Source organism: Syngnathus typhle, linkage group LG2, assembly GCF_033458585.1.
Source record: "Syngnathus typhle isolate RoL2023-S1 ecotype Sweden linkage group LG2, RoL_Styp_1.0, whole genome shotgun sequence".
Classification (NCBI taxonomy): domain Eukaryota; kingdom Metazoa; phylum Chordata; class Actinopteri; order Syngnathiformes; family Syngnathidae; genus Syngnathus; species Syngnathus typhle.
The window spans coordinates 21,199,503-21,223,286 of NC_083739.1; the positions used below are offsets into that span (position 1 = coordinate 21,199,503).

The window sequence follows — 23,784 nt, forward strand, 5'->3', positions numbered from 1 at the left end:
AATGAGGGTTGCAAAGGATGTGGAGGATTTGGGAGGTTTGTGAGCCTGTGTGTGTGCGTGTGTGCGTGTGTGTGTGTTGTGGTTGTTTGGCTTGACATGTTCCTTTACAAATGCACTGGTTGCACCTTGCAAACTAAAGCCCCACCATGTCGTTTCCTTCCCCACTTTTGTCTTCTCTGGCTCCTCTCTTTCCTCTCCCTGCTGTCTCTGTCTGTCTGTCTGTCTCGCTCTGTCTCTCTATCTCAAACCACAGGCCCGGTACAGTGTGGGTGACCGAGGGGTCAGGCTCCACTCTGCCCCCCCTCCAGGCATCAGTCCAGCTAGGAAAAGACTGCCCACTGCTGTGGTGAGATACATTAGCTAAGACCCACTTCATGAAAACCTCTCCTGTTTGTGCCGCCCAGTTGTTTGGAGAACTTTGACCTCGCAGCACTGACTTGCAGACCCTATTATGTTGATGTCAAGTTTTAATGAAAACAGCTGACAAAAACCTTTCTGACATGCAACTATCGTTGCACATGCAATCATTCTAGTTCAAGTGTGTGATTTCAAAACCACATTACTATTTATTTGATAATTCATAATGTGACGCGGAATTAATGTGGAGAGAAGAAACAAACAACATCATGCATTCAGTGTGATTTATGAACATATTGCATCATTTTTGTTCAAATGCACAAACAGTGTTTGATACCTTCTGTTATCGTTGATGAATAGAGCAAAGTTACTTGTTTTATAAAGTGTAAAACTGAGACACTTATGAAAGTAGCTGCGTTCCCTGTGTTTGTAATCATCGTCGTCGTCACTACCACAGCTGTCAAACTCTTTCTTGCTTCTTTACTATTCTGTGCACAGGCACCAAGCAGTAGATTGCAATGTGATAACCAATTATATGATGGAGGAAACCAGACTTTTTTCCCCCTCTTGCTGCAGTTAGTTATCTGATGCTGTGGTTCACTGAGGCAAAGGGCTTGGGGTAATGTGACATTCACTCTGCCCTTTATCTCCTCCTCAGCGCTGTTTACCTCAGTTAGTTTCTTGCATCCTCTCATGAGAAACCTCAACAACATACTGCAGTGTATGCACACACACAAACACACATTCTCACCTCAGAATGTGTAACTGCCAGGCAGACCGGTGGGATAACTACTTTACTTCCTAGTGGCGCCCATGTAGTTAAATATAGCACTATTGTGCACCTGCTGGGCCCAGCTCATTGCATGTGATGCTGCTGTTCTGGAAGCTGTTCAAGTCTTTCGGCTAGTTAGCATGCAGTTATTGATTATCCTCTGCAGCTTTGTGCAGTCTTGTTATTTTTCTTTTATATCTTTGAAGCACACATTATTTCTCCTGGTCAGATGGACATGGTTGCAATGTGCTTACTGTGCTGAGAGTTCAATAGACAAGGTAGCATTTGTCCACAGCTTCAGAGCACACGGAAAAGGAAAAAAAGGCTGTCCAAGCCTAGTAAATTGTTCCAGTCACACAGGGACTAAAACCATGGCTGACAAATGCGATAAGATAATAAATGCTTTGTTTGTGTATGGATAATCTGATTGACGCCAATCCTAAATGCAAACCTGATCTTTTGAAATCGACATTTGACTGAATAAATTCAGAGAGACGACATACTGTAGCATTATACCCAGGATATCCAGGTTGTGATAAATTGCATTTTTTTTTCTATCAGCCATATAAATTAATACCATTAAGTGTCTGTGTGCGCTGCCATTTTCGGCATTATCATTCTGATCAAGTCAGTCAACACTAATTTGGAAATCCATATCGGGTGGGTTCCAGTGCAGCTCCAAATTGGAGTTGAAAACTTTCAAACTTCCTGGGTTTCTGGAATGAAGTAAAAATAGACCAGAACTGAAAACACATCTTTTAAACAGCACATATTTATAAATGTGGCTCTGTGTCAAAATGAAATTGAAATGTCAAATGGAAGCATTTGCAGTGTGACTCCATATTTGTGTGTGAGTGGGGGGCATTAAGAAGTCATGGCTTCATTTCATTTTTGGTTATTGCCTATGTTCAAGTGCTATGAAAAAAAGTCTTCTCGCCAAAGGACGATTGAAATGCTAACAAAATGGGAGGTAAAACATGTCTGCTCTGTTCGGGGATGACTAATTCTGTTTAAGGACTGCACGCAACTCTGACATTACAACGTGAGCTGTGGTTAGTGATCTTTGGGTACTATGACAATCACAGGGATGCTATTTTATAGTAGCCAGTGTACGTTTGTATTGTTTTGAACCTGAGGGTAAAATACATTTTGTTGCATGCTCATCATTCTGATAAGCAGTCCAATTCTCACTGGGTAGGAAAACATGATTTTTTGTTACAATTATTCATGTGGTGCAGTAATGACTTGAGTCTTTGGTTTTGCATGAAGTCCCTCCTTTTCAAATAAAGGTTATGTAGTATTACTTAGTATACTAGTATTAGTAAATACTTCTATAAGTTAAATATCTTATTTAATGTACCGTATTTTCCGGACTATAAGGCGCACCTAAAAACCTAAAATCTTCTCAAAAGCCGACATTCCGCCTTATAGTCCAGTGCGCCTTATATATGGACTAAATTCCTAAATTCAAACTGGCCCGAAGCATTGTGTCATGAAATCAAGCATAAGTGGCCTGCTGAAGACTATGAATCATGAATCAAAAAGACTATGGATCATTATTTTGTGATTATAAAGTCATTTGTTGCATCTGAAGTTGAAATAAAAAAGATAAAATGGAGAATGATTTGATTTGGATTAAAAATCTGACATGATGCATTAACGGTGCGCCTTTTAGTCCGGTGCGCTTTATATAAGGATTAAGTTTTAAAATGGGCCATTCATTGAAGGTGCGCCTTATAGTCCGGTGCGCCTTATAGTCCGGAAAATACGGTACATACATATCTTTTTCAGTGGGAGTGGGTTAAATAAATAAAATATTTCTGTATGTATAAAAATAAAAAATATCATCTTGAAACCTTGAATTGTACTAAAATAGTTTGAGGTCCTATCGGTGATGAGATTTCAATTCTGATGAGCGCTCATTCGTTTACCGAACCTGAGTTCAGAGTAGAAACAAGCATTCTCCTCAATCTTGCCTTACTTCTGTCGCTATCTCTGCAATTAAAAGTCTTCTGTCTTTGTGGCTGCTCCACTGCAACAGATGAACAAATGAATGAGGTGCAAGCTTCTTTATTTTTAAATCGAGGGTGTCGGAAGTGGTTGAAACCGATAATGTTTTGTTTTTTTGTGGGTTCTAAATGTTTTTCCCCCAGCCTCTGAATGAGGATGTGCTGTTTTGTGAGTGTCATTTCACATGAAGAGGCTTTAGGGACATTCTAAATAGGGAGTGAGTATTTTTTCTTGTTGTTGTAGTTATTACATAGCTCAATTGAGACCCTTAATTGTTTCCAACATGATACAAAATCGGTAAATCATCTTAATCTTGTCCCTCATCTGATAAAGTTAGGATTGCTGTTGTTTAACTCAGTGGGTCCCCCGGTACCGGTCTATGGATCATTTGGTACCGGGCCGCATAAGGAAGAATAAATAAGGCATGATTTTACAAATCGGTGACTTGTACATAACATAACATTACTTATGTTATATTGACGTGATGTTATGAGGATGCTGCAAGTAAAGTTGCATAGGAATACACAGTGGATTCACGTTTATTATTACATTATACTGTGGTGTTCGCATACAGAATTCCTCCGTGGAACTAAGGCAGTGCTTCTCAATTATTTTCTGTTACGCCCCCCCCTAGCAAGAAGAAAACTATTCGCGCCCCCCCTCCCCACCGTGACTATCCTAACTTGTCTTGTAAGTCGTAAAATGTTGCACTGTCGCAAACGTGACAGAAGTAACAATGAGAGCGCCACTGCCCCCTGCTGTAGTAAACGCGCAATTACACTTTATTCTAGTACTGCCAAAAAAAAAGCCTGTTCCCCAGGGTCACACGCGCCCCCCCAGGAATAGCACCGCGCCCCCCAAGGGGGGCGCGCCCCACTATTTGAGAAGCACTGAACTAAGGGTTGAAGAGTGTTTTGGGACGGCAGTGTTTATGTGGTGACGCACTTCCGTTGTTGTTCTGCAATATGATTGGCTGGAAAGATTGTTTAAGATTGTGGTTGGTCTGTTTTGCGGAAATGGGATAGTTCAAACACGGATGGTTTTTGCAAAGAAAACTTCAATAAACAATGTGCAGTCGGTGGTTTTTTAATTTATTGATGCTATTTTTTGATTGATGCATTTCATTTTGATTTTCTAAAATTGTTTTAAGAAATTTTCTTTGCAAAAATTGTGACGTCATCAAACACCGGTCCGTGAAAATATTGGCTGACAATAATCCGGTCCGTGGTGCTAAAAAGGTTGGGGACCACTGGTTTAACTGATCTGTACACCTAAACACGGTGTGACCTTTTGCATATGACATTAAAACTGGTCGCAGGGAGTAAATTTACAGACATAGGCCTTTCCTGTATGCGAATCAGGTCCAGCTGTAGTCAAATGTGGGTGTGTTTTGGGTGCGTGTGGCATGCTTTCACACCCAGGAAGAAGCCCTGTTTCCCTTTTCGAAACACAACAGAGCAAATGACGCCGTGGCCACGAGCTGTACTCTTTACAGTACAGTTGTCAAACCCAAGGCCTCGAAGTCAGATGCGTCCGGCCAGCTAAAGCAAAATATGTGTCAACTTTTATGGTCTTTTCTAATATCTATACCAAACTTTTGAATTGTCTTGTGTAATACATAATAATGTTGAAATTTTGCAAACTATTTTTTGCTATGCTTTTAACAAAAACTGGAAATTAAATAACCAATTTTTCTTGACATTTGATTTCAAACGAGTAAGCCATCAATTTATAGTGTATATTAGGGGTGTAACGATTCATCGATACACATCGATTAATCGATATAATGCTCTACGATTTATTGGCATCGATGCTAAACGTAAACATCGATTTATATCGCCGTGTTTGACCTCGGACATTAGACGCGACTTTATTTTGAAATCCAGTTCATTGTTGCTTGCTTCCTCTTTCCGGGAGCAGGGAGCAGTGCGCGGCGTTGCTGCACGTGAAAGGGGAGTCGACAACTAGTACGCGGCTCCTGGGCTGGTGCTATGGCTAGTGTCCAAAAAGACGAGGAAATTTGCTCCCTTTTAGGCTTCCAGTCATTCGTTTGGAAGCACTTGGGATTCCAAAGAAAAGATGGCTCAACGGACAAGACACGTGCAGTTTGTAAATCCTGCCATGCGGTGATCAAATATTCAGGGAGCACAAATCTCGCCGCACATTTAAAGAAAAAACACGACATCAAAGTTCAGTGTTAAAATAAGTACCTTGTTGATTTTGCGTATGAATTGTTATAAATCAGGATATTGTTCTATATTTTGTATTAAAAAAAAAAAAAATCGATCGTAGAGCACTATATCGCGATATATCGTGAATGAATCGCAGCAGGCTTTAAGATATCGGCAAATATCGTATCGTAGTTCTTCGTGACAAAACCCGCGATTTACACCCCTAGTGTATATGTAATAATAAGAGGGGACGATTAAAAATGTATTTAGATGCGCAGTCCCCTCTGAGGGAAGCCGTAACTACAATGTGGCCCACCACAGAAATGACCCTGACACCACCGCCAGGCTACAGTATGTGTGTGTGTTGTGTGTGCGTGCGTGCGTGTGTGAGTCTTCATTGTTTGCTCGTGGTGTGGTGGCAGCATTGTTACTGTATTTTTTTGTGCATCCTCCGATCTTATATATCGTGTGTGTGTGTGTGTGTGTTGGGAAACATCAAAATTCAGAGGCACATTGTCTCAGATTGAGGTTTGTTCGGTCTCTCCTGCAGCTTAATTGAACACAGAAGGAGGGAGCGAGTGAGAGATGTAGAAAGAGAAATCAAGAGAAGAGTGTGAAGATGAGGAAGGAGGGTGCTCAAAAAGGCATGCATATTGCATGAGGAGCCCCCCACCCTCCGACCACAGCCACCCCTCCGACACACCAGCACCACCACCATACCCCTTTCTTCACAGAATGGCTGTGTACTGTTCTGGGCTTATTAATTCCGCTCGGTGAGAGAATTATTTTTAGAGACTTGGTGTGCTGGAAAAGGCTTTTAAAGTCACAAGTATTACACATTCTGTTTGAGATTGCCTTATATACATTGAAAAGTTGTAAAAGTTTGTTGAGTGGTAAGACACTGCAGTTTTTCTACACTTTTATTGTCACAGTAAAGATCCACTTTGATGTAGAATGGGTTAAGAGGACAACTGTCAGACAACAGTCCCATTATAATCAATCAAATTAGGGGCATTGTAAACCATTCCAAAACTATGATACTAGTTATGTGTTTGTTGTGCTGTTGTTCACTTTGCAGTAAAATGCATGAATGCACACTATCATGGCAAAGTAAGTTCCAAATAAAGGTATACAAACTATTGTTGGATTTGGTTCACAATACCCCATTCCTTCATTATGCCTCTTAACTTTGTCTCAGCCCAGTAGAATTTTCTATGAAATATAAATTTCCTTTGTTCATCTTTTGCGGACTATTAAAATTAATGGACCAAAATTAATAGAAGCTTTTTCATTTTAGAAACAATATTTCTTGACTAAAAACGTCACTTTTTCAAAATTCAACTCTAACACTACTTATACAATTAACAGAAAATTCCAAGAAATTATTTCCAAGAAAGCACATTTTTATTGTAATTCATGTAATGCTGTATTGCAGGCTGAATAATCTGGGTTCTAAGAATAATAATACAAGGTAAAACTTTAATGTGACAGCTGGTTAGTGCATTTTTAACTACAGTGCTTTGTTGAATAATTTAATCTGGGGTTTACGTCATATCTTTTGATACTTTTGGTACACATGGCGTTAAAAGTTGAATTAGTTTGCAATTTAATAATAGTCATGTGACAGTGGACTTCAGAGATGTCGATGAAAATAAATAAAAAATTAGATGCATCACACACATCTACATAGCACCTCTCTCTCTCTCTCTCTCTCTCTCTCTCTCTCTCTCTCTCTCTCTCTCTCTCTCTCTCTAAAAACAGATGTTGCCTCCAAGGTTTTATGTAGAGTTTATGGATTGTCCATCTTGTACATCTGTCATTCAGCCGCCCTCCGTCTCACCTGTGACTCCATGAAACGCCCCCGGCAGTGTGTCGCATTCTTAGCGCAGTGTAACTATTCCATGTTTTCCCTCGATATGTTAGCATTCCTCAACCTTGTGGCTTCATTATCTTTGAGACACTCATCTTTGTCAAAAATTGGAAGACATAATTGTAGGCCTTACTAGCTGCACTACTTTCTTTCCTGTCTACTTCCTCACTCTCAACCACTCCACCCACTTTTCCTCTAACTCTGAATGCCTGTTATTTATTGTCCGTCTCAATTTAGGGTCTCCTTTTAGGCCATCTACTCTGGTCTTCCCTATTATCCTTTTATGTATGCATTTTTTTTTAGTTCCTAATTTATCTTTATTCCTCATCTTATCATTACACTCGCAAATGCTTTTTATTCCTCTCTCGCTTCACCACGTGTCATGCAGGGAAACATCGCAAACAGCGGTCCCCGCTGAACAATTACCATGCAAAGCAATCCAAATAGAGATGTTTGCCGAAAACAACATGTGTGTAATTACTGCTTAATGAGGCCCTTGTCTCAGGCAGAATGCCCAATTAGACTGCCGGGGAGCGAACGATGCCAAGACCCTCTAAAGAAAGAGAGGGGAGAGAAGTAGAAGCAGGCTACGACTGCAACGCGAGGTTGCAAATGATGAGAACATGAGAGGAAGAAAGGGGGGAGGGAATGGAAAAGCAGTGAATGAGAAGATGATTTCTGCTGTAAATGTGGAGTAATGGCAGAGCTGATAGCATTGAGTCCAGGATAAATTGGCATTTTAAGTGAGGCAGTGCATAGGAGAGCTGAAAGGGTGGGGGTGCTTTATATTGTAATGTATGAGCAGCCATGTTGAAGCACAAAATGGCTGACCTTTCTAGGTAGTATTTCATCATTTTGATTGGTGTTTTTACCCCTTACATTTAATATTATTGTTTGTGGCAGGTCACTGATGGTACATTTTGGTGTAGGCAGCATGTGGTCAGTTCCCACTCAATAATGATGTGGATGTTAAAAATAAATTATTTTGTCTCATGTATCCTGTGACTGACTGGTGACCAGTCCATAGTGTAGTCAGCCATTCGCCGTAGTCAGCTGGTATAGGCTCTAGCCTCCTAAGCAGAATAAGCAGTATAGAAAAGCAGTATAGGAAAGCAGTATAGAAAATGGATGGATGGATGGATGGATGGATGGATGGATGGATGGATGGATGGATGGATGGATGGATGGATGGATGGATGGACGGTTAGACTGGATGGATGGATGGATGGATGGATGGATGGATGGATGGATGGATGGATGGATGGATGGATGGATGGATGGACAGGTAGGTGGACTGGATGGGTGTATGGACAGACGGATGGGCGGATAGAAATATGGATGGATGCTTGAGGGGTAGAGTGTTCTATTTTGGTTGTGCCTATGTGGGTTCGGCGTAATAACGGCTGCATTTTCATTTTTGTGCCATTGCAATTATAGTTTACTATGTTTGGAATATCCAGCGGACCCAGAAGGTTTTCATTCAAATGCCCCCGGTGCAACTGATAATTTGGTACAGAAAGCAGACAAAATCAAGACCAAGTGAATCCAGGTCTAAGTTGTGGCACAGGTGATGTAAGACAATTTTGGTAGATTTGATCTAATGCCTAGGCAAAGACAAACGGAATTTGTGAGGTGGATGTCCCTGTATTTCATTCATAAATATGACAGCAGCATGCACTGAGCCCTCTGAATGATTATGGAAATCAATTCATTTAATGCACTATAGTTTTTATTAGAATATTTAATATGTTTCAAAAGCCTGTGACTGGCACAACTGTTTTGTCTGTAGGGCGGGATGGGAGTTTGCCACACGGGTGCATTATGGGGTTGAAGGCGGTCTTCAGGTGCCTTGTTGGCAGTGGTCAACTTTATATCATCTGCACAAGAAGATCTGCTTGCTGTTTTTTTATCAAAGTAATTGGCACGTGCCCATCTCCTGCACGGACACCAGTGAGTTAGTTTTGCTTCTTCCATGTTGAATATAATATATATGAATGTGTATATGTATATTCAATATTATGGCAAGCTTTGACAAGATGCACTTAAAGCTGTATTCTCTCATGAGTCCATCTGCCTCGCAAGGTTAATATGAAAAAGGTTTTCAAATTAAACTGGCTGCCCCAACTCCACACGCTGTGCTTCATTAAGCAAATGTCCTCTTTCTCCCCAGCATCAAGTAAATTACTCAGCATCTCATTTGAAATATGTAGTTTTCTCTGCTCAGGGTTTTATCTTTCCCTATGAGTATAATTGAAAGCCTTGTCTCAAATAAAATCAGATACAACAGCGGTGAAGTAATGTATTCATTTGCTCAGTTAAAATGATAGTATTGGTAAGTTGAACATTTATTGAGACGTGTTGCAGGTGTGTTACATGGGCTTGATCACTCAAGCGTTCCATATTGCAAGGTAGTAAGTGATAAGTTGAATATGACCGTGATCATTTGTTGAAAGTTATTAAAATAATATAACGACATGGGCAATCATTTGTGTGATTATTCCTTGCTATGTACAAGTGTCCCTTTCCGCTCAACGTGACTGCAGTGGGACCTTGACTTACGGGTGACCAAAATCATCAGTTTTTTGTGATACAATTTTTTGCTTTGACTAGTGAGCAAAAATTGGTGTTAGAGCGCTAGACGGTCGCAGCGAACCCTTAAAACTGAAAGCTAAAGTTTGCTTCAATTCTTACTTTCTGGCCACTACCAGTTGAACACAATAAAAGACAATTACCGTAATTTTCAGACTATAAGTCGCGGTTTTTTTTCATAGTTTGGGTGGGGGGGGCGACTTATAATAACTTACTTATATGTGTTTTTTATCAATTTTTTTCCCCCCCTAAAAAAAGAGTGAAACCGCGATAAACGAACCACGATGTAGCAAGGAATTACTGTAATTTGAATTTCAAGTGACGTCAGCAGCGTGACGCGGCGTGGCGCGGCGGTTGTTTACATAAAGGACAAAGATTGATCACGGGATGACGAAGATGACGAAGGACCCCACGTACTACCGGCATCGTTAGCGGCTTTGTTTCTAAGTGACACGGCGGACGAAAAGTTTGAAGGATTTAAGGGTTTGGTTTTATAAACGTGTTATTTATGTAATAGTTTTTTTAAATAACTCTGAATGTTACGTCAGGGCCGTTCTCAGCTCTTCGTTTGTGTTTATGTCACGTTAGCATACCTATCGTTTAGCCCAGGGGTGGGCAAACTACGGCCCGCGGGCCACATCCGGCCCACGGGACCGTTTAATCCGGCCCGCCAACCCTGAATAAATAGTATTATTAAACATTTTTTGGGTCATTTTGCCTGCAATGACCGCGTTTCCCCAGTAGATGGGGAACCGCTCGCCTGCGCATTTACTACCGGAAGCCGTGTCAGAAAGCTCGGTGCACACTCACAAGTGCGTGTACGTACATGGCGGACTGGCGCTCTATTTGTATCAGTCCCGAATTTAGAGCGTGGGCTGTGATGACAGCATTCTTGTAATTCGCGCGCTGAGCTTTCAGATACAGTTTTACGCTAAAGCCACCCACAAACCTTCCCCTGGAATCCTTCTATTAAAATGAGTCGCCCAAGGAAAAGCAAGGTGGGCACAGTGCCGAGTGTTTAAAAAAGAGTGGCCAATTTGGCTCGACGTACGCGACGTGACGTTCAGCCACATCAACATCAACCCGTCACAGATCAAGGTAAAAGGACCAACACCTCGGATCTCTCCTAAGAATTGCCACAACACATTTTAGTCCAGACTATGACGCACTAGCAAAAAAGGGAGACCAACAACACTGTTCCCACTGAAAATGAAGGGGAGGCTCTCAAGTTTGTTGTAAAAAAATGCATTTTGAATATGATTTGTACACATTGAAACTAGCGACCATTCTCATTTTAAAACAATGCAGGATGCTCAAGGACATTAATGCACCACCTCTTTGCGACTAATCTTAACCTGTAAAGTTCTTAAGGCTTATTTTAAGGAAGTGTTTCCCGTTTCCTCACCTCTGTTACCAGGTGTTTGCGAGTTAAAACTCTGCTCTGATTTTCAGATACCCCTCACCGTGTTGCCGTTTTGATTACTTTATTTGGATGTATGCTTTCACCGATTCTTCAAGATGATACATTTGGTCAGAATGTTTGCCGTTTGATGTGATCTCATAAGATAAACATCTTTCACTAGTCTGACCTGCAGGCACTGAAGTGATGGAGACTGTTATTCATAATAACAGTGTCGTATTTTATGAGAATCACTGATAGCAGTTTTTTAGTGATTTTCTTTTTTTTTTTACTGCTGTTAATAGATGCATTTGTTTTCAAAAAACTTGTTTGGAATATCCATGCTTTACTACCTACTAAAGGCCAAAATCTTTTATGCAATGACCTTTACAGGTCGCTTATATTACTTCACACAAACACTACGTCCATCTGCTCCTGGTTCGGCCCTCCGGTCCAAATATAGAACCCAGTTCGGCCCGCGAGTCAAAAAGTTTGCCCACCCCTGGTTTAGCCTGTTGTTGCTCGTTCATGACTGTTCTTGGTGTTGGATTTTGTCGAATAGATTGCCCCCCAAAATGCGACTTGTACTCCGGAGCGACTTATAGTCTGAAAATACGGTATACACTTGTGCAACGCTGTAATGGAATTTCCATTAATTACAATGAGAAATGGTGATTTGATATACAGTGGTACTCCTACTTACGAACACCTATACTTTGAACTGTTCAAGATACGAACCGGAGCCTCGCAATTCTTCCGAACCGACGCCGCCAGTGCAGAATGTTTCTTTCAGTCTTGTAAATCCGAACCGACGCCACCACTGCATAATGCTTCTTTCAGTCTTGTAACCATGCTGGCGCTACGCTATGCATCATTAACCAAGCAATGTCCAATAACATCCGTTCGTTTCCATTTCTTACCTCTCACATGCTCATTTAGCTACTTTCCTCGCATCAACATGAAAATTAGAAATAATATGGTCTGTTAGTCAAGTTAATGTGTTGAAATTATGATTTCATCTGCGTATGTTTGCAACTTCCTGTTTACTTCTCATCAACCTGGATGTTTTATAATGTACAGGTATTTTTGTAATAGTGGTCCTATTGATGTTGAGTTCCAACACAAATGACACATTCAGCATCTGAGTTCAATTCAAAATGTTCAGACAGCCATCTGTTGTCAGACCAAGTTTAAAAACGATCCGTTTTAAATTGGATTTGGAAGAAAGAGTTCTAAATCCTAGCTTATTGATTTTGGTGTGACGAATGTTTAAAGCTTAATAAAGGTTTGCCCTCTTGTTGGTCACTGTTTTAACCAGGTATGTCATATCTTATTTCATGTCCTCCAGAACACAGCATGGTGTATTTTGTCTTCAAGGCTTCTCTTTTTGTGTGCACAGACGGCCACCCAAATAAAAAAAGGGCTCCCAGTAGCTTCACATCTGAGGAATATGGTGTGGAACGCTGTCGGGTTTGATCATGTTGTCTCTTGCTGTCTGGCTTCTGTGCAGTGATATTACAAAGAGTGACCTCAGTCAGCAAACAGAGAGGGGGCTTCATTTGACACATTGAGTTTTTGTGAGCGTGCGTTTGTCTTTTGTGTGTTTGCGTGCGAGTGATTGGTTATTTTCCCGCCCAGTCAAGGTTTGTTCCATTTGCTGCGTCCGTGCTATGAAAAAGTGTGATGCCTTTGTAAGCCAAGGGCGTTTCACAATACGTCTCCTCTTAACAGGGTAGCAGTTTCTCCGTCACCTTGACACTGCACCTGTTCACTTACTGAGCTGTTTGTGGGGAGGAATCTCATTTTCTCCTGAGCTAAAAACAGAATGTGAGTTGTTTTTTTTTGCCCCTCTTTGTAACAGCTGATCTTTGCAGGGAATTCCTCAGGGATTAATCCTTCCAGCATACTTGACACCAGAGCTAGCGTGTTGCATGTAGCACTTGAGTGGCGGCCTAGGGTTGTTTCCCGACACTCTCGGAGGGGGGGGGTCAGGGGTCACTGTTTGAGTCCTAACCCCCGTCAGACAGTGTTTTGGCACCTGCAGCAAGTGATCTTTCAATGCCTTGTTAGCTCGCTCCCGAAGACGCGGCGTGTCGCCGCTGTGCGCTGATTCATTCTCACTCCTTCTCACACACCACAGAGCCCACAGGGAACAGCCTATCTTTCACCACTGAGCTCATGTAGCCTCATTACTGACACCGCTGATGAACAGTAATTACCGACAGTCCCATGCCACACATACTATAAGGTTTAACCAACGTGACAAAGTCATTAGTCTCTCACTTCGGGCCACCCGTAAAGGGCTTCTCTACTGCACAACTCTAACCCTAACCCTCTCTGCTTCTTCCCACAGTTTGATGGTGACAACATGTACTTGAATGACAATAACCAAGAGTTTCGGTCACCAAACCAGGTAGGTGTGCCCACATCTGTCACCACTGTTATTTATGTCAAACTGGAGACATTAAAACAAACTGTGTCTACGTTTAAGTCTGTGGAATATTTTTTATTTTACTCTGTGTTTTAGTACCGCAGTTGTGACAGCCCATTTGGCAATGAAGATGTTGAATTTTTTAGAGCTGCTAGAATGATTGGCTGCATGAAAAATAGTTTGCAGAACTGTGAAAATTGCCTTTGGAAAATCGATTAAGATTCTGCAAATTTGGCCAAAAATAAGTGCAATTCCAGTCACACCCTACTGTTTAATGTTTTCACAATAGTCATACGTAAGCCCATGACTTTGAACATTCACAATGGCATTCACAGCTACTATGAGCAAGTTATGGGTGAATCTTTAATGAAACTAATATGCAGGTTATGGTGGGAGAAACGCGAGTAAGTGTGGAAAAAAAACACACAAGCGCAGAGAAAACATGCAAACTCAACAAAGCTAGGTCAGAGATGAGATTCAAGCTCGTAACCTTTGGCTGTGAGGCAGATGTACCAACCGCATACTCCAACCAATGGAATAATCAGTTTTTCTTTCTGAAAAATTTAATATTGGTTAGATGTTACAGATGTACTTCCCCCAAATTATACCCATGCCTGAATACACACATTTATTTTCTATATTAAAGTAAATAAACTCTGATGTATTATTATTAAGCTGTTGGTTGTGGTTTTGGTTGCGGCTATGATTCATTCGCTCTGGAAAAAAAGCTTTAGACGCAAATGTCCGAGCTTTCTGTCAGTATGAGTTGTTTCTGTGTATTGCTGTTGTGATTGCTAGGATATTATTATTTTTCCGTCTGGTTTCATTCAGAGGGTCAAAATATGTTGCCTGTTAGGAAATGATCAGAATTGGCAGAATTCAAACGACTCAAAAGTCACAATAGCAAAAGTTGTTGTTCGGTTTTAGTCTTAAACCAAGAAAATATGGATAAATGGTTTATTTCCTCCAAATAAAACTTTTATTGACATAGTGTATAGCACTTGCACCATTCTTAATTATGTTACAACTCACTTGTCTGTGTAAAAATGAATGACAGCAGTGGGCCAGCAGTGAACACCACTGAGTCATTTTAACCCAAGAACAAACTTGGCTAAAAAGAATACATCCCAAAAACTAATAATTAAAATGAATGGCTCGAAATAGATTCATTATGGCCCTATTTGATTGTCTTGTACATCACTAACTAAAAGGGATGTTTGAGTTTCTCCTGTTTTTCCACATGTAAGAGATTGCATTACGTAAATCTCCACAAACCACAAAATGTGTGCCATTTGCCAGATTATGTCATTTTAAACATAGCATATGGATTACACCATCAGCAGTGTTATCACTGCGTGAGTCAGCAGGTCACTCACAGCTCATCGCAGCCACATCTCACCACTCGCAGCGTCACTGATGCACTGCTTGCTATGGATGCAGTCATGGTCACAGTCAGGGAGGTATGGACAGGCGCAGCGGTGAGTGCTCCCAGCTGCTAAGTGGGAGGGAACACACGGCTGGACATATGGTCAATTGTGGAACGTTGTGATTTGTTGATCCAGCAGTGTGAAAAGAGAGTGAAAACATGGTGAGGTGGACCCTCCTCATCAATTAGCACCTTGCTAAATACCTTCAATGACAGGTCAAGACCATTGGGTGCAGAAAAACACAAACTTGTCACTTTCTACACTATAATATAAAGTGACATTTTATTTTTTCACAATTCAGTTAGATTGTTTCTTCATGTACATGCTCAAGTAGTATTTTGTATTTATTTTTGGTAATCTCTGGTTGCGTGGCTGATAATTGTTCACTTAAGGGCCTCCCCACAGTGAGCGATGTGGTAGAACTCCACTCAACACTCGTGCAGTGTGCAGGGCTTCATCATCCGCAAGGAGAGAAGTTCTTGCAGTTCCTCATCAACATACTTTGCGCGCACCAATCTTCTTCTCGGACTCCACTGTGACCGTTATGCTTCCACCATTTCTACTGCGCGTCTCCGCTGTGCTAAATGTAAAGGGAACGAGGGGAGCCATTTAGATTGGTTGGGAAAATAAGTCGGCTGTGATCAATCCCACGAAAGCCCATTTCTAACTGCACAAAACTCAACTAGTGCAGTTAGACTACGGCGCTAGACTTGGAAATGAAAATAATGTGATGCTGTACAATATTAGCCAGAACATGAGAGTCCATTGAATGAGATGAAGCACTGCAGGAAGACGTTTTCAGAAAAGGCGTCCTTAGAACCAGGCATGTTCGGTCAGTGCAGAATTCAGAACTTGATGCAGAAGCAGTAGAGCAGCATCAAATGCGGTCATCATCACATAGCCCCCCTCTCTAAGCTTGGGAGGAGGAGGTACAAGTGGTATTGTACCTTTTATTGCTATCATATTTTACCTACCTAAAATGCTAAAGTATTACAGTCATTGATTAAAATGGTAAGACACGTCAAAGTCCGCGCTGATGCAGTAAAAAAAAAAAAAGCCTTTAGTACTTCATTAAATAGGCAGAAATTAATCTTCATGGACTTACCTTGGTGGCGGACCAGTTTCTTCTGCACCAAAGCATTGAAGCTATTCAAGTTTTTCACGAAAACAGCCTCACTCAAATATACCCAACACATGCGTGCTGGAGCCTATCCAAGCTGACAGTAGGCGAGACACCCTGAAGTTGTTGCCAGCCAATCGCAGGGCACATACAGACAACACATTCACACCTAGAGTCAATGTAGACTCAAAATTTTAGAGTGTTCAATTAACCGACCATGCATGTTGTGGGAAATGTAGGAGGATACCGGACTACCCGGAGAAAACCTACACAGTTTAGTTTCACCCTACTTTTCAGACAGCTGAGCCCTCAATAGAGTTACCACATTTGTTCTCTAGCTATTTTAAACACTTTATTATGACTTCTAAAAATAGCAATGATGTGGGGACAGATTAATACTATCAACAATGACAGTTTTTAGTGTCATTTGATATTGCTAAGACAAAAACACAAAAACAAAATGCTCATAAAACAACACACACACAATTCATACACGCTCACACAGATGATTGTAGTATAGTCATAAGGTTGCCTTAACTTTGATGTTGGGATTGAGCGACTTGTAAAAAGAGGTCGAGAGAGAGCTTTAAAGCTCATTGTCTACTTATAGCTCTCATCACAGACTGGGGGTTCATTATTGTTAGACGCATTGACTGGGCTGTCCTAATTATATGTCACTTTGCATGCATACATGTGTGCACACTAATTGGGATAAATGTCCGGCTTTGTACTTTCTTCGCTGCGGCAGCCATGTGTCAATCAGCGACTGCCTCGGCAGGTCTGCACTGTTGTGTCAACAAATAGCTTCTTAGTGGATAAAGCAATTTGGGCTTTTCAAAACATCTCGGCTGCAGTTGATGCTCTGTCAGTGATGTGAAAGAGAAGCTTACTCACCACCAGTCCCGAAACTGCCCACCACAAACACAAAGTTCACTCTGGCTTTAATTCTCCCAATCCTTTAATACACCACAACCATTTGAAATGGGGGTGACGTGTTCATGGCTTTGCTGTAGTGTGGAGGGTTTCAAATATTAGGCAGTAACATGAAATACTAGAATGATTAATAACTTGGCCTTCATTTGCACTAAGGTCTGTAAAGAAGCAATTTTTAAGCCGCCTGTCAGTCTAGTACCATGTTCTTCCGTATTGTGCAGCAGCGAGTTGTTGTAAGAACACTTAGCAACCATTGCAATCGCATTTGTTCTTTGATTAAAATTTCAGTTCAAGAAGTGTAATTCACATTTAGACACTGTTTTAAAAATGCAATATGTGTAAAAGAAGATGTATTAGCAGAAAATACAAGGTCAGAAGCAAGTGAATGCACTTCAGAACCCAGCCAGAGAGTTTGTGCACCCATTCGCGCACGACTCTGAACATGAAAGTTAGCACTGATGCTGTGAATGCTAAGTGATATCACTGGCAATTTTTGGTTGCCCTGTCCAAAGCCAGACATGCTTTTCTCCTTATTTCACGACATTGTCCTGTCAAAATCATTATGAAATTAGATTTTGGGGTCAAATTACGCTTATTTTTGAATGCTTTTTGTGATATTCATTCATTCCATGAAGAAGTTTAAATGAAGGATTTTAACATGTGTATGGCACCGCAACAACATTGATTCATTGTAACAATTCTGAAGATTCATTAAAACGCAACTACATGTTAAAAAAAAAAAAAAAAAAAGCGCTTGCGTTATTTGAACAAAATCAGTAATCAGAGCAATTTGCTGCGCATTTGAGTCATTTCTTAATGGATGCTTAATTTCATGCATTTTGCTTGTTAAATGTTTCTGGCTTTTGACTTTACATCCGACAAATCAGCCTCAAATATAGAATAATGTTCTGCTTCAATATAAAATGGGGATTACTGTAACATTAATAATGTGTATATATTTGTCTTTCATAACGTCTTCTGGGAAAAGGCTCAAGAGCTACCTTCAAAAGAATTTCCTTTTAGAAAAGAAGAACCCCTTAATACAACATCTAAGTGTGGATTCAGGACCGTCTCGGAGTCTGACCATGATACATGCCAGTGAAAAAGGTGCATTGAGCCAGAACAGAGAGCCCATTGTTTGCGTCTTCCACAGCATACACAGTGAGGTAGCAGTTTGACACAGCCAGGAGATTGCATTACACATAACATCTCTGCACTCTTAAAAAGAGAGAACCGCTAATCAGAAACAGCTTTAAAGAGGGGAACGTTTACTGTCTGCCTGGACGCAATCACTTCATTCAAACAAGATGTTTTCAAGGTTCTGACCACTGTACATTTTCTATATGAAAGTGATGTTTTCCATGTGTCCCATTCATCACATAGTGTCATACTGTGGACAGCTTATTCGGATTGTGTTCATATATCTGTCCAAAACCATTAGGGGAATTCATTTTTATTTTTCTGTTGTCTTGATTGGTTAAATAATTGCTTGAGATTGCATCTCATACTATATAGTTTTAACCTAATTTATTTCATCATACAGTTTATTGTCTCTTGCCTGAAAAAACAAGGCAATCATTATTACAATAAAATTAGGAATAGAATCATTGTGCATCTTATTTTGTTGCGGAACAGTGCACAGAAATAACGATTTAAAATGTCTGAGCTGCTAGAATAATGTTAAGTGCTTTTTTGTGGCAAATGAAAATTGTCTGTCACTTCTGAGTTTAAGAGCCCCCCCCCCCCCTTGCGTCCCACTGAAAAGCACCTCACTTTATTGTGATTATCGTGCGTGTGTCAAATAATGCTGATTGCAGTGCATATTTTTGTAGCAGGGTAATAGCTGCATGACAGGGCTCGCTGCCAAACCAAAATGGCTACCTTCAACATCACCACCACACATTTTCTAATTTGGTTCAATGGACAATAAGCGTTTTTTGGATGCATATCAGGCCTGATCTGTTGGCGTGAGTGTGCAGACATGTCCTCCACATATATTTTGGAACGTTTGGACTGGTTTCTACTCACCCTGTAATTAGCCTGCATGCATAAACAGTATGTGTAGTATATTTGAGATAGTGATGTGGAAATGAGAGACAACAAAAGGAGCATTTAGAGAAGCAGCTGTGTAGAGAAGTATGTTTTAAGTTAAAAGAAGTTTGTGTGTGTCCTGCACTCATGTTGGATCTTTTGCCTCGTGTCCTTTTGAAGCTGAACAAGGGTCCACTGGTCTTCAGAAAAGCTGTAAGTTTCTTCCTGTGTATTCTGCTCGCAAGTGTCTTGCTGTGCCATGTGTATGTATTGATTTGGGACGGTTGCAAGCTAACAGTGGCCGATGGGCTGTATTATAATAGAAAGCTCTCTAGTTGGTCTTGTGCTCCCTCTGATTCTGATTTTCTATTTTTCCATTTTGCTCTTGTTGATTTGAGTCTGGTTTTAGACACAGATAGTCTCTCATGTCTCTCAGTGGCTATCTTTCTTTCGCCTTTCAACTCATTTGTCTCTCACCGGAATGAACTTCGTACAAGCCAATTCATGTCTCAGCTCTTCTCAGTCATTCTAAAATAAATATATTTAAAAAAAAACAGTCAGGTAACTGTATCGATGTATATCAACCTATCAAATGCTTAGCTGACAATGTTGTTTTGCTTTTGCAGGATTTATTTCCTGCCAAGTTTGGTTTTACTCTGGCAGGGAAATGTCAAATCTGATCCTTTCTTCACACACCTCGGCTTATTGCAGCTCGACTGTGATAGACTCAGGTTGTCAAATCGAATCACTTTTAGATTTCCCAAATTATTATTATCCATCCATCCATCCATCCATCCATCCATCCATTTACTGAACCGCTTAGTCCCCACGGGGGTCGCGGGAGTGCTGGAGCCTATCCTAGCCGTCATAGGGCAGTAGGCGGGGGACACCCTGAACCGGTTGCCAGCCAATCGCAGATTATTATTATTATTATTATCATTATTATTATTATTATTATTATTATTATTATTATTATTATTATTATTATTATTATTATTATTATTATTATTATTATTATTATTATTATTATTATTAGTAGTAGTAGTAATAGCAGTAGTAGTTGGTTGCAGTGGCGCTATGTATGAACTATTGGCCGCTGATTTAAGTGGAAAAGTTTGTAATCTTAATATGTTGCTCAGAAAACAAAATCATAAAAAATGATCACCCGCAGCTCGAATTTTGCTGCCTGCCCCCAGTGTTGTTTTTTATTGTTATTATTAATATGACTCATTTTACTTCAATTTTGAATGAAGTACTTGCATTGTAAGGATTTTCATACTTTTCATATTGTACTTTTATACTCAGGTCATTGCACTTTCATATACTGTCAGGACATAGGTTTGTACTGGTGAGGTTGTTTTTGTCTTATTGGCTCATTGTGACTTCCGTTAATCGATATCCAGATGTGGTTTAGCCTTTATGAACAGCAGATAAGACCTTTAAGACCAAGTGTCACCACCACCAACTCCTCCTCGCTATCCCTTTCTGAGTCACGTCAGTACACCCTGGCACCACTCACCCCGATGTAGGCGAAGGCATCGTTACTCAATAGTGACTCACACTGAACCATTATAGCCCCACTGCCACTCTGCTCACCCTTATCAGTGAATCTGCTTGTTTCTCACCACCATAAAGGGACATTTAAGACAAAAGATGAGAAATAAAAATCTAGTGTCTGAAAACACCAACACACATTTCATTCCTTCTTTGAGTTCATATAGAGCCGTCGGCAAGGTCAGGAGAGTCTGATAATATATTCAAATTTTAAAACTGAGTGTTATCAAGTCGGGCTAAATATTTTTCTTAGCACACAAATACAGCAGTCCTGTAAAATCAAAATTTGAAAATGATGCTCGGGAAACATGGGAGTCACATCAGCACAACGTCCACGCCTATGCTTGGAGGAATTGTAAAAAGCTGCAGCCAGGGATCTGAAGTTCTTTATGTAGGTCAGCCCATGCCCGCCAATAAGTCCAATTACCGTCAGCCTCAGAAATAGAACAAGCAGCGACCTTTGCTCTGCTTTCATGAGCATGAAATGGATTCGGGACTTGATGCAAGGATGGCACAATGAGAGAAAAAAAATAGAATTGCAAACATGTTTAGAATGATCATATTAGGCAGTTGAGGTTGAAAGGGAGCTAGTAAATGGATACAGCGACTAATAGTGACATTTAAGAGGTGAAGAACATCAAAATGACCCCACGGTCCCGCTCTTTTTGCCAGGCTGCTTAAAATGCGCCTTTCTGCAGAACAGCAGCACTCCCTCCAAAAATGCAGCAACTTATCAGCACCAAGAGAGCACTCAATGATTCATACAGTCTCTTAACAGAACTTGAATCCTTGCCTCTATTTCGGTCCCAGCATCTCGCTCTAAATGCAGCACGATGGAGCGGAGGGATTTAGCGGGACTAAGTAGTTGGATATTTCTATTGGTTTTCACTGTGTTTTCCCCCTCCCTCACGCTCACTCTCGCTCACTCTCCTAGTGATCTTTCTCATCACATGGAGACCAAGGTCATGGCTGATTGAAATATAATAGAAGTGTAGACATCTGGCCGAATACTGTGGGAAGTTAAATCTATTTTAATGGCCCCTGCCGCAGTGGATTCTCTCTGATGCACTCTTGCGCTTCGCTGACAGTAAATCACAATGTTCTCTTATTACCCTGACTGGAATGAGGGCATAGAGAAAGAACAATGAGGGATCCACATCATTTGTTTTCACCCCTCCCTTGCTTTTTCCCCTTCCCTCCGCCCCACCCCTTCTCCTGTCTCTGCTCCGTTTGCGAGTCATAAAGCAAGGGGCTAAAAGACTGACATCATGAAAATAAAAATAAAGGCGATTATACTTACGCTATTGTGCCATATGTGATTACCAAGGCTTCCTATGTGCCTTTTGGTCTGGGGGGACCTCTGATATACATCATCTTTTTTTAATATATATTTTCAAATGAAAAGAATAAAAAAAAATGTGGTGGAGACCTTTCCGTTCCAGTGCAAAGATGAGAGATGTTTTGTTTAAACATTCAACTTTACCTCTTTGAATTACAATGGTGTAAAAACTGATAAGAATGTGTGAAAAACTGCTTTTTGTAGACCTTTTCAAAATACAATACACCCTCCACCACCGTGTTTAAGTCCACCTCAGGTCCACCCACATCTGCAATTGGGAGTCGGGTCTTTCTTAAATGAGATCCATTTTGATATGACATTTGAGAGAATTACCAGTGGACACGTGAAGCGGGCAAGAGGTTAGCTCACTGCCTCGCCATTGGCTGAGGCTTTCCGTAGCCCACCTGTCCTTTAGCGACAGACACAAACTTTGACCCCGCCGTACTCCCGTAACACCCGCCCTGACTCGCACACTTCACTTATCCCAGTTCTGTCTCACTGTCAGTCAAGCGGGTGCTATTTCATTCTTTTCTATCACACTGTCTGCTACCATTGAAACAAATGAACTCCCTTGTATTTTCAAAGACAGGTTAGGCAGGCGTTTTGGACACTCCTCATCCGTGTAGCTGATGATGAGCTTGATTCTTTGCCTTTGTGTACAGCACAGGGTGGCTTTTGAAGGTGAATGGTGAAATTCCCCATAAGATGTTTTTAAAGATTTGCTGTTGCCATGTGTCTGTCTGGCACGCACAAACTGGACATGAGGATCTTTATGTATGCATAGCCAGCTGTTGTTTGTCGCAAAAACCATGCTGTACTGTCACTTTAGTCACTGAGCAGCATATGGCTGAATGACTTTCCATAGGACATTGTATACTCATTCAAAGTTATTTAAGTTTTATGAGGCCTATTTTTTCTTCTCAGCTATTTTATTCATGTTTCCTGTGTGTCTTATTACATTCTACAATCACAGAAGAAATTCTAAACTTCACATTTCCAGTCTCTGGGCGATTTACCCAAGCCATCAACCATGCCAGGCTCTCGAGGGTTTTCAGCAGCATTTTGTTTTCCTCTCTTTAATGAACATATCATGACTAGGTGAGCTGACAATCATCAAAAGCCATAAATGACTCCTTCAGCACAACCATGAGCTGCCTTCAAGTATTTTTTTTCCAAAACTGTTTTCTCCTCAAAGCTGATACATTTCTTGCTACTGAAGACAAATGAGTTCATTATTTTTGATAACCTCACAATATGAGCAGTTTTAGTTAACAGTATTAATTGTAAAACATTAAGGATTATTGATGATTAGCAAGTTCATAATGTGAATCACGCAGCCCATTTCCAAAATATCACACATAAATGACTTACATTCAACAGCTCTTTCAAAAATTAAGACTATTCTTTATCTTTCAAATGAAAGAGTGTTTCACACACTTTACGCACAGTCTTTTTTTTTAAGTTCCAAATGTTTTGCACTGATTTGGATCACATTTAATTAGGCCGATAAACTTATATATGAATGATAAACTGATATATGAATGAGCAAAAGCGGTTGGTAGAGAAAATGGATAGCTGGCTGGCTGTTGTGGTGCTCTCATTTATGCTGTGAGGTAAATGTATTCCCAATAACTGACATGCAAAACATGAAGGTACACAAGGCTCAATTTATTTTCAGTTATCCTTTTTCTATTCTTTAGTTTTTTAAAACTGCTGGCATACAAAAATTGCCAAAGTGCAAGCACAAAGATCCAACTGCATCTTTGTCCCCAGTTACATTT

The 23,784-nt window shown here is 40.6% G+C and overlaps 1 protein-coding gene across 4 annotated transcripts in view; it reads left to right on the forward strand.

The window, feature by feature from the left end:
- LOC133147615 (TOX high mobility group box family member 2-like) overlaps nt 1-23,784 on the forward strand; it is a 79,720-nt gene that overhangs the window by 26,883 nt on the left and 29,053 nt on the right. For 2 of the 4 annotated variants that reach the window (XM_061271336.1, XM_061271338.1), the window contains exons 2-3: nt 254-346; nt 13,522-13,581. In XM_061271336.1, the coding sequence (XP_061127320.1) occupies nt 254-346; nt 13,522-13,581 (153 nt within the window). Of the gene's footprint in view, nt 1-253; nt 347-3,286; nt 3,357-13,521; nt 13,582-23,784 lie in introns of those variants that run through there. The other 2 variants (XM_061271339.1, XM_061271337.1) reach the window with 2 other exon arrangements.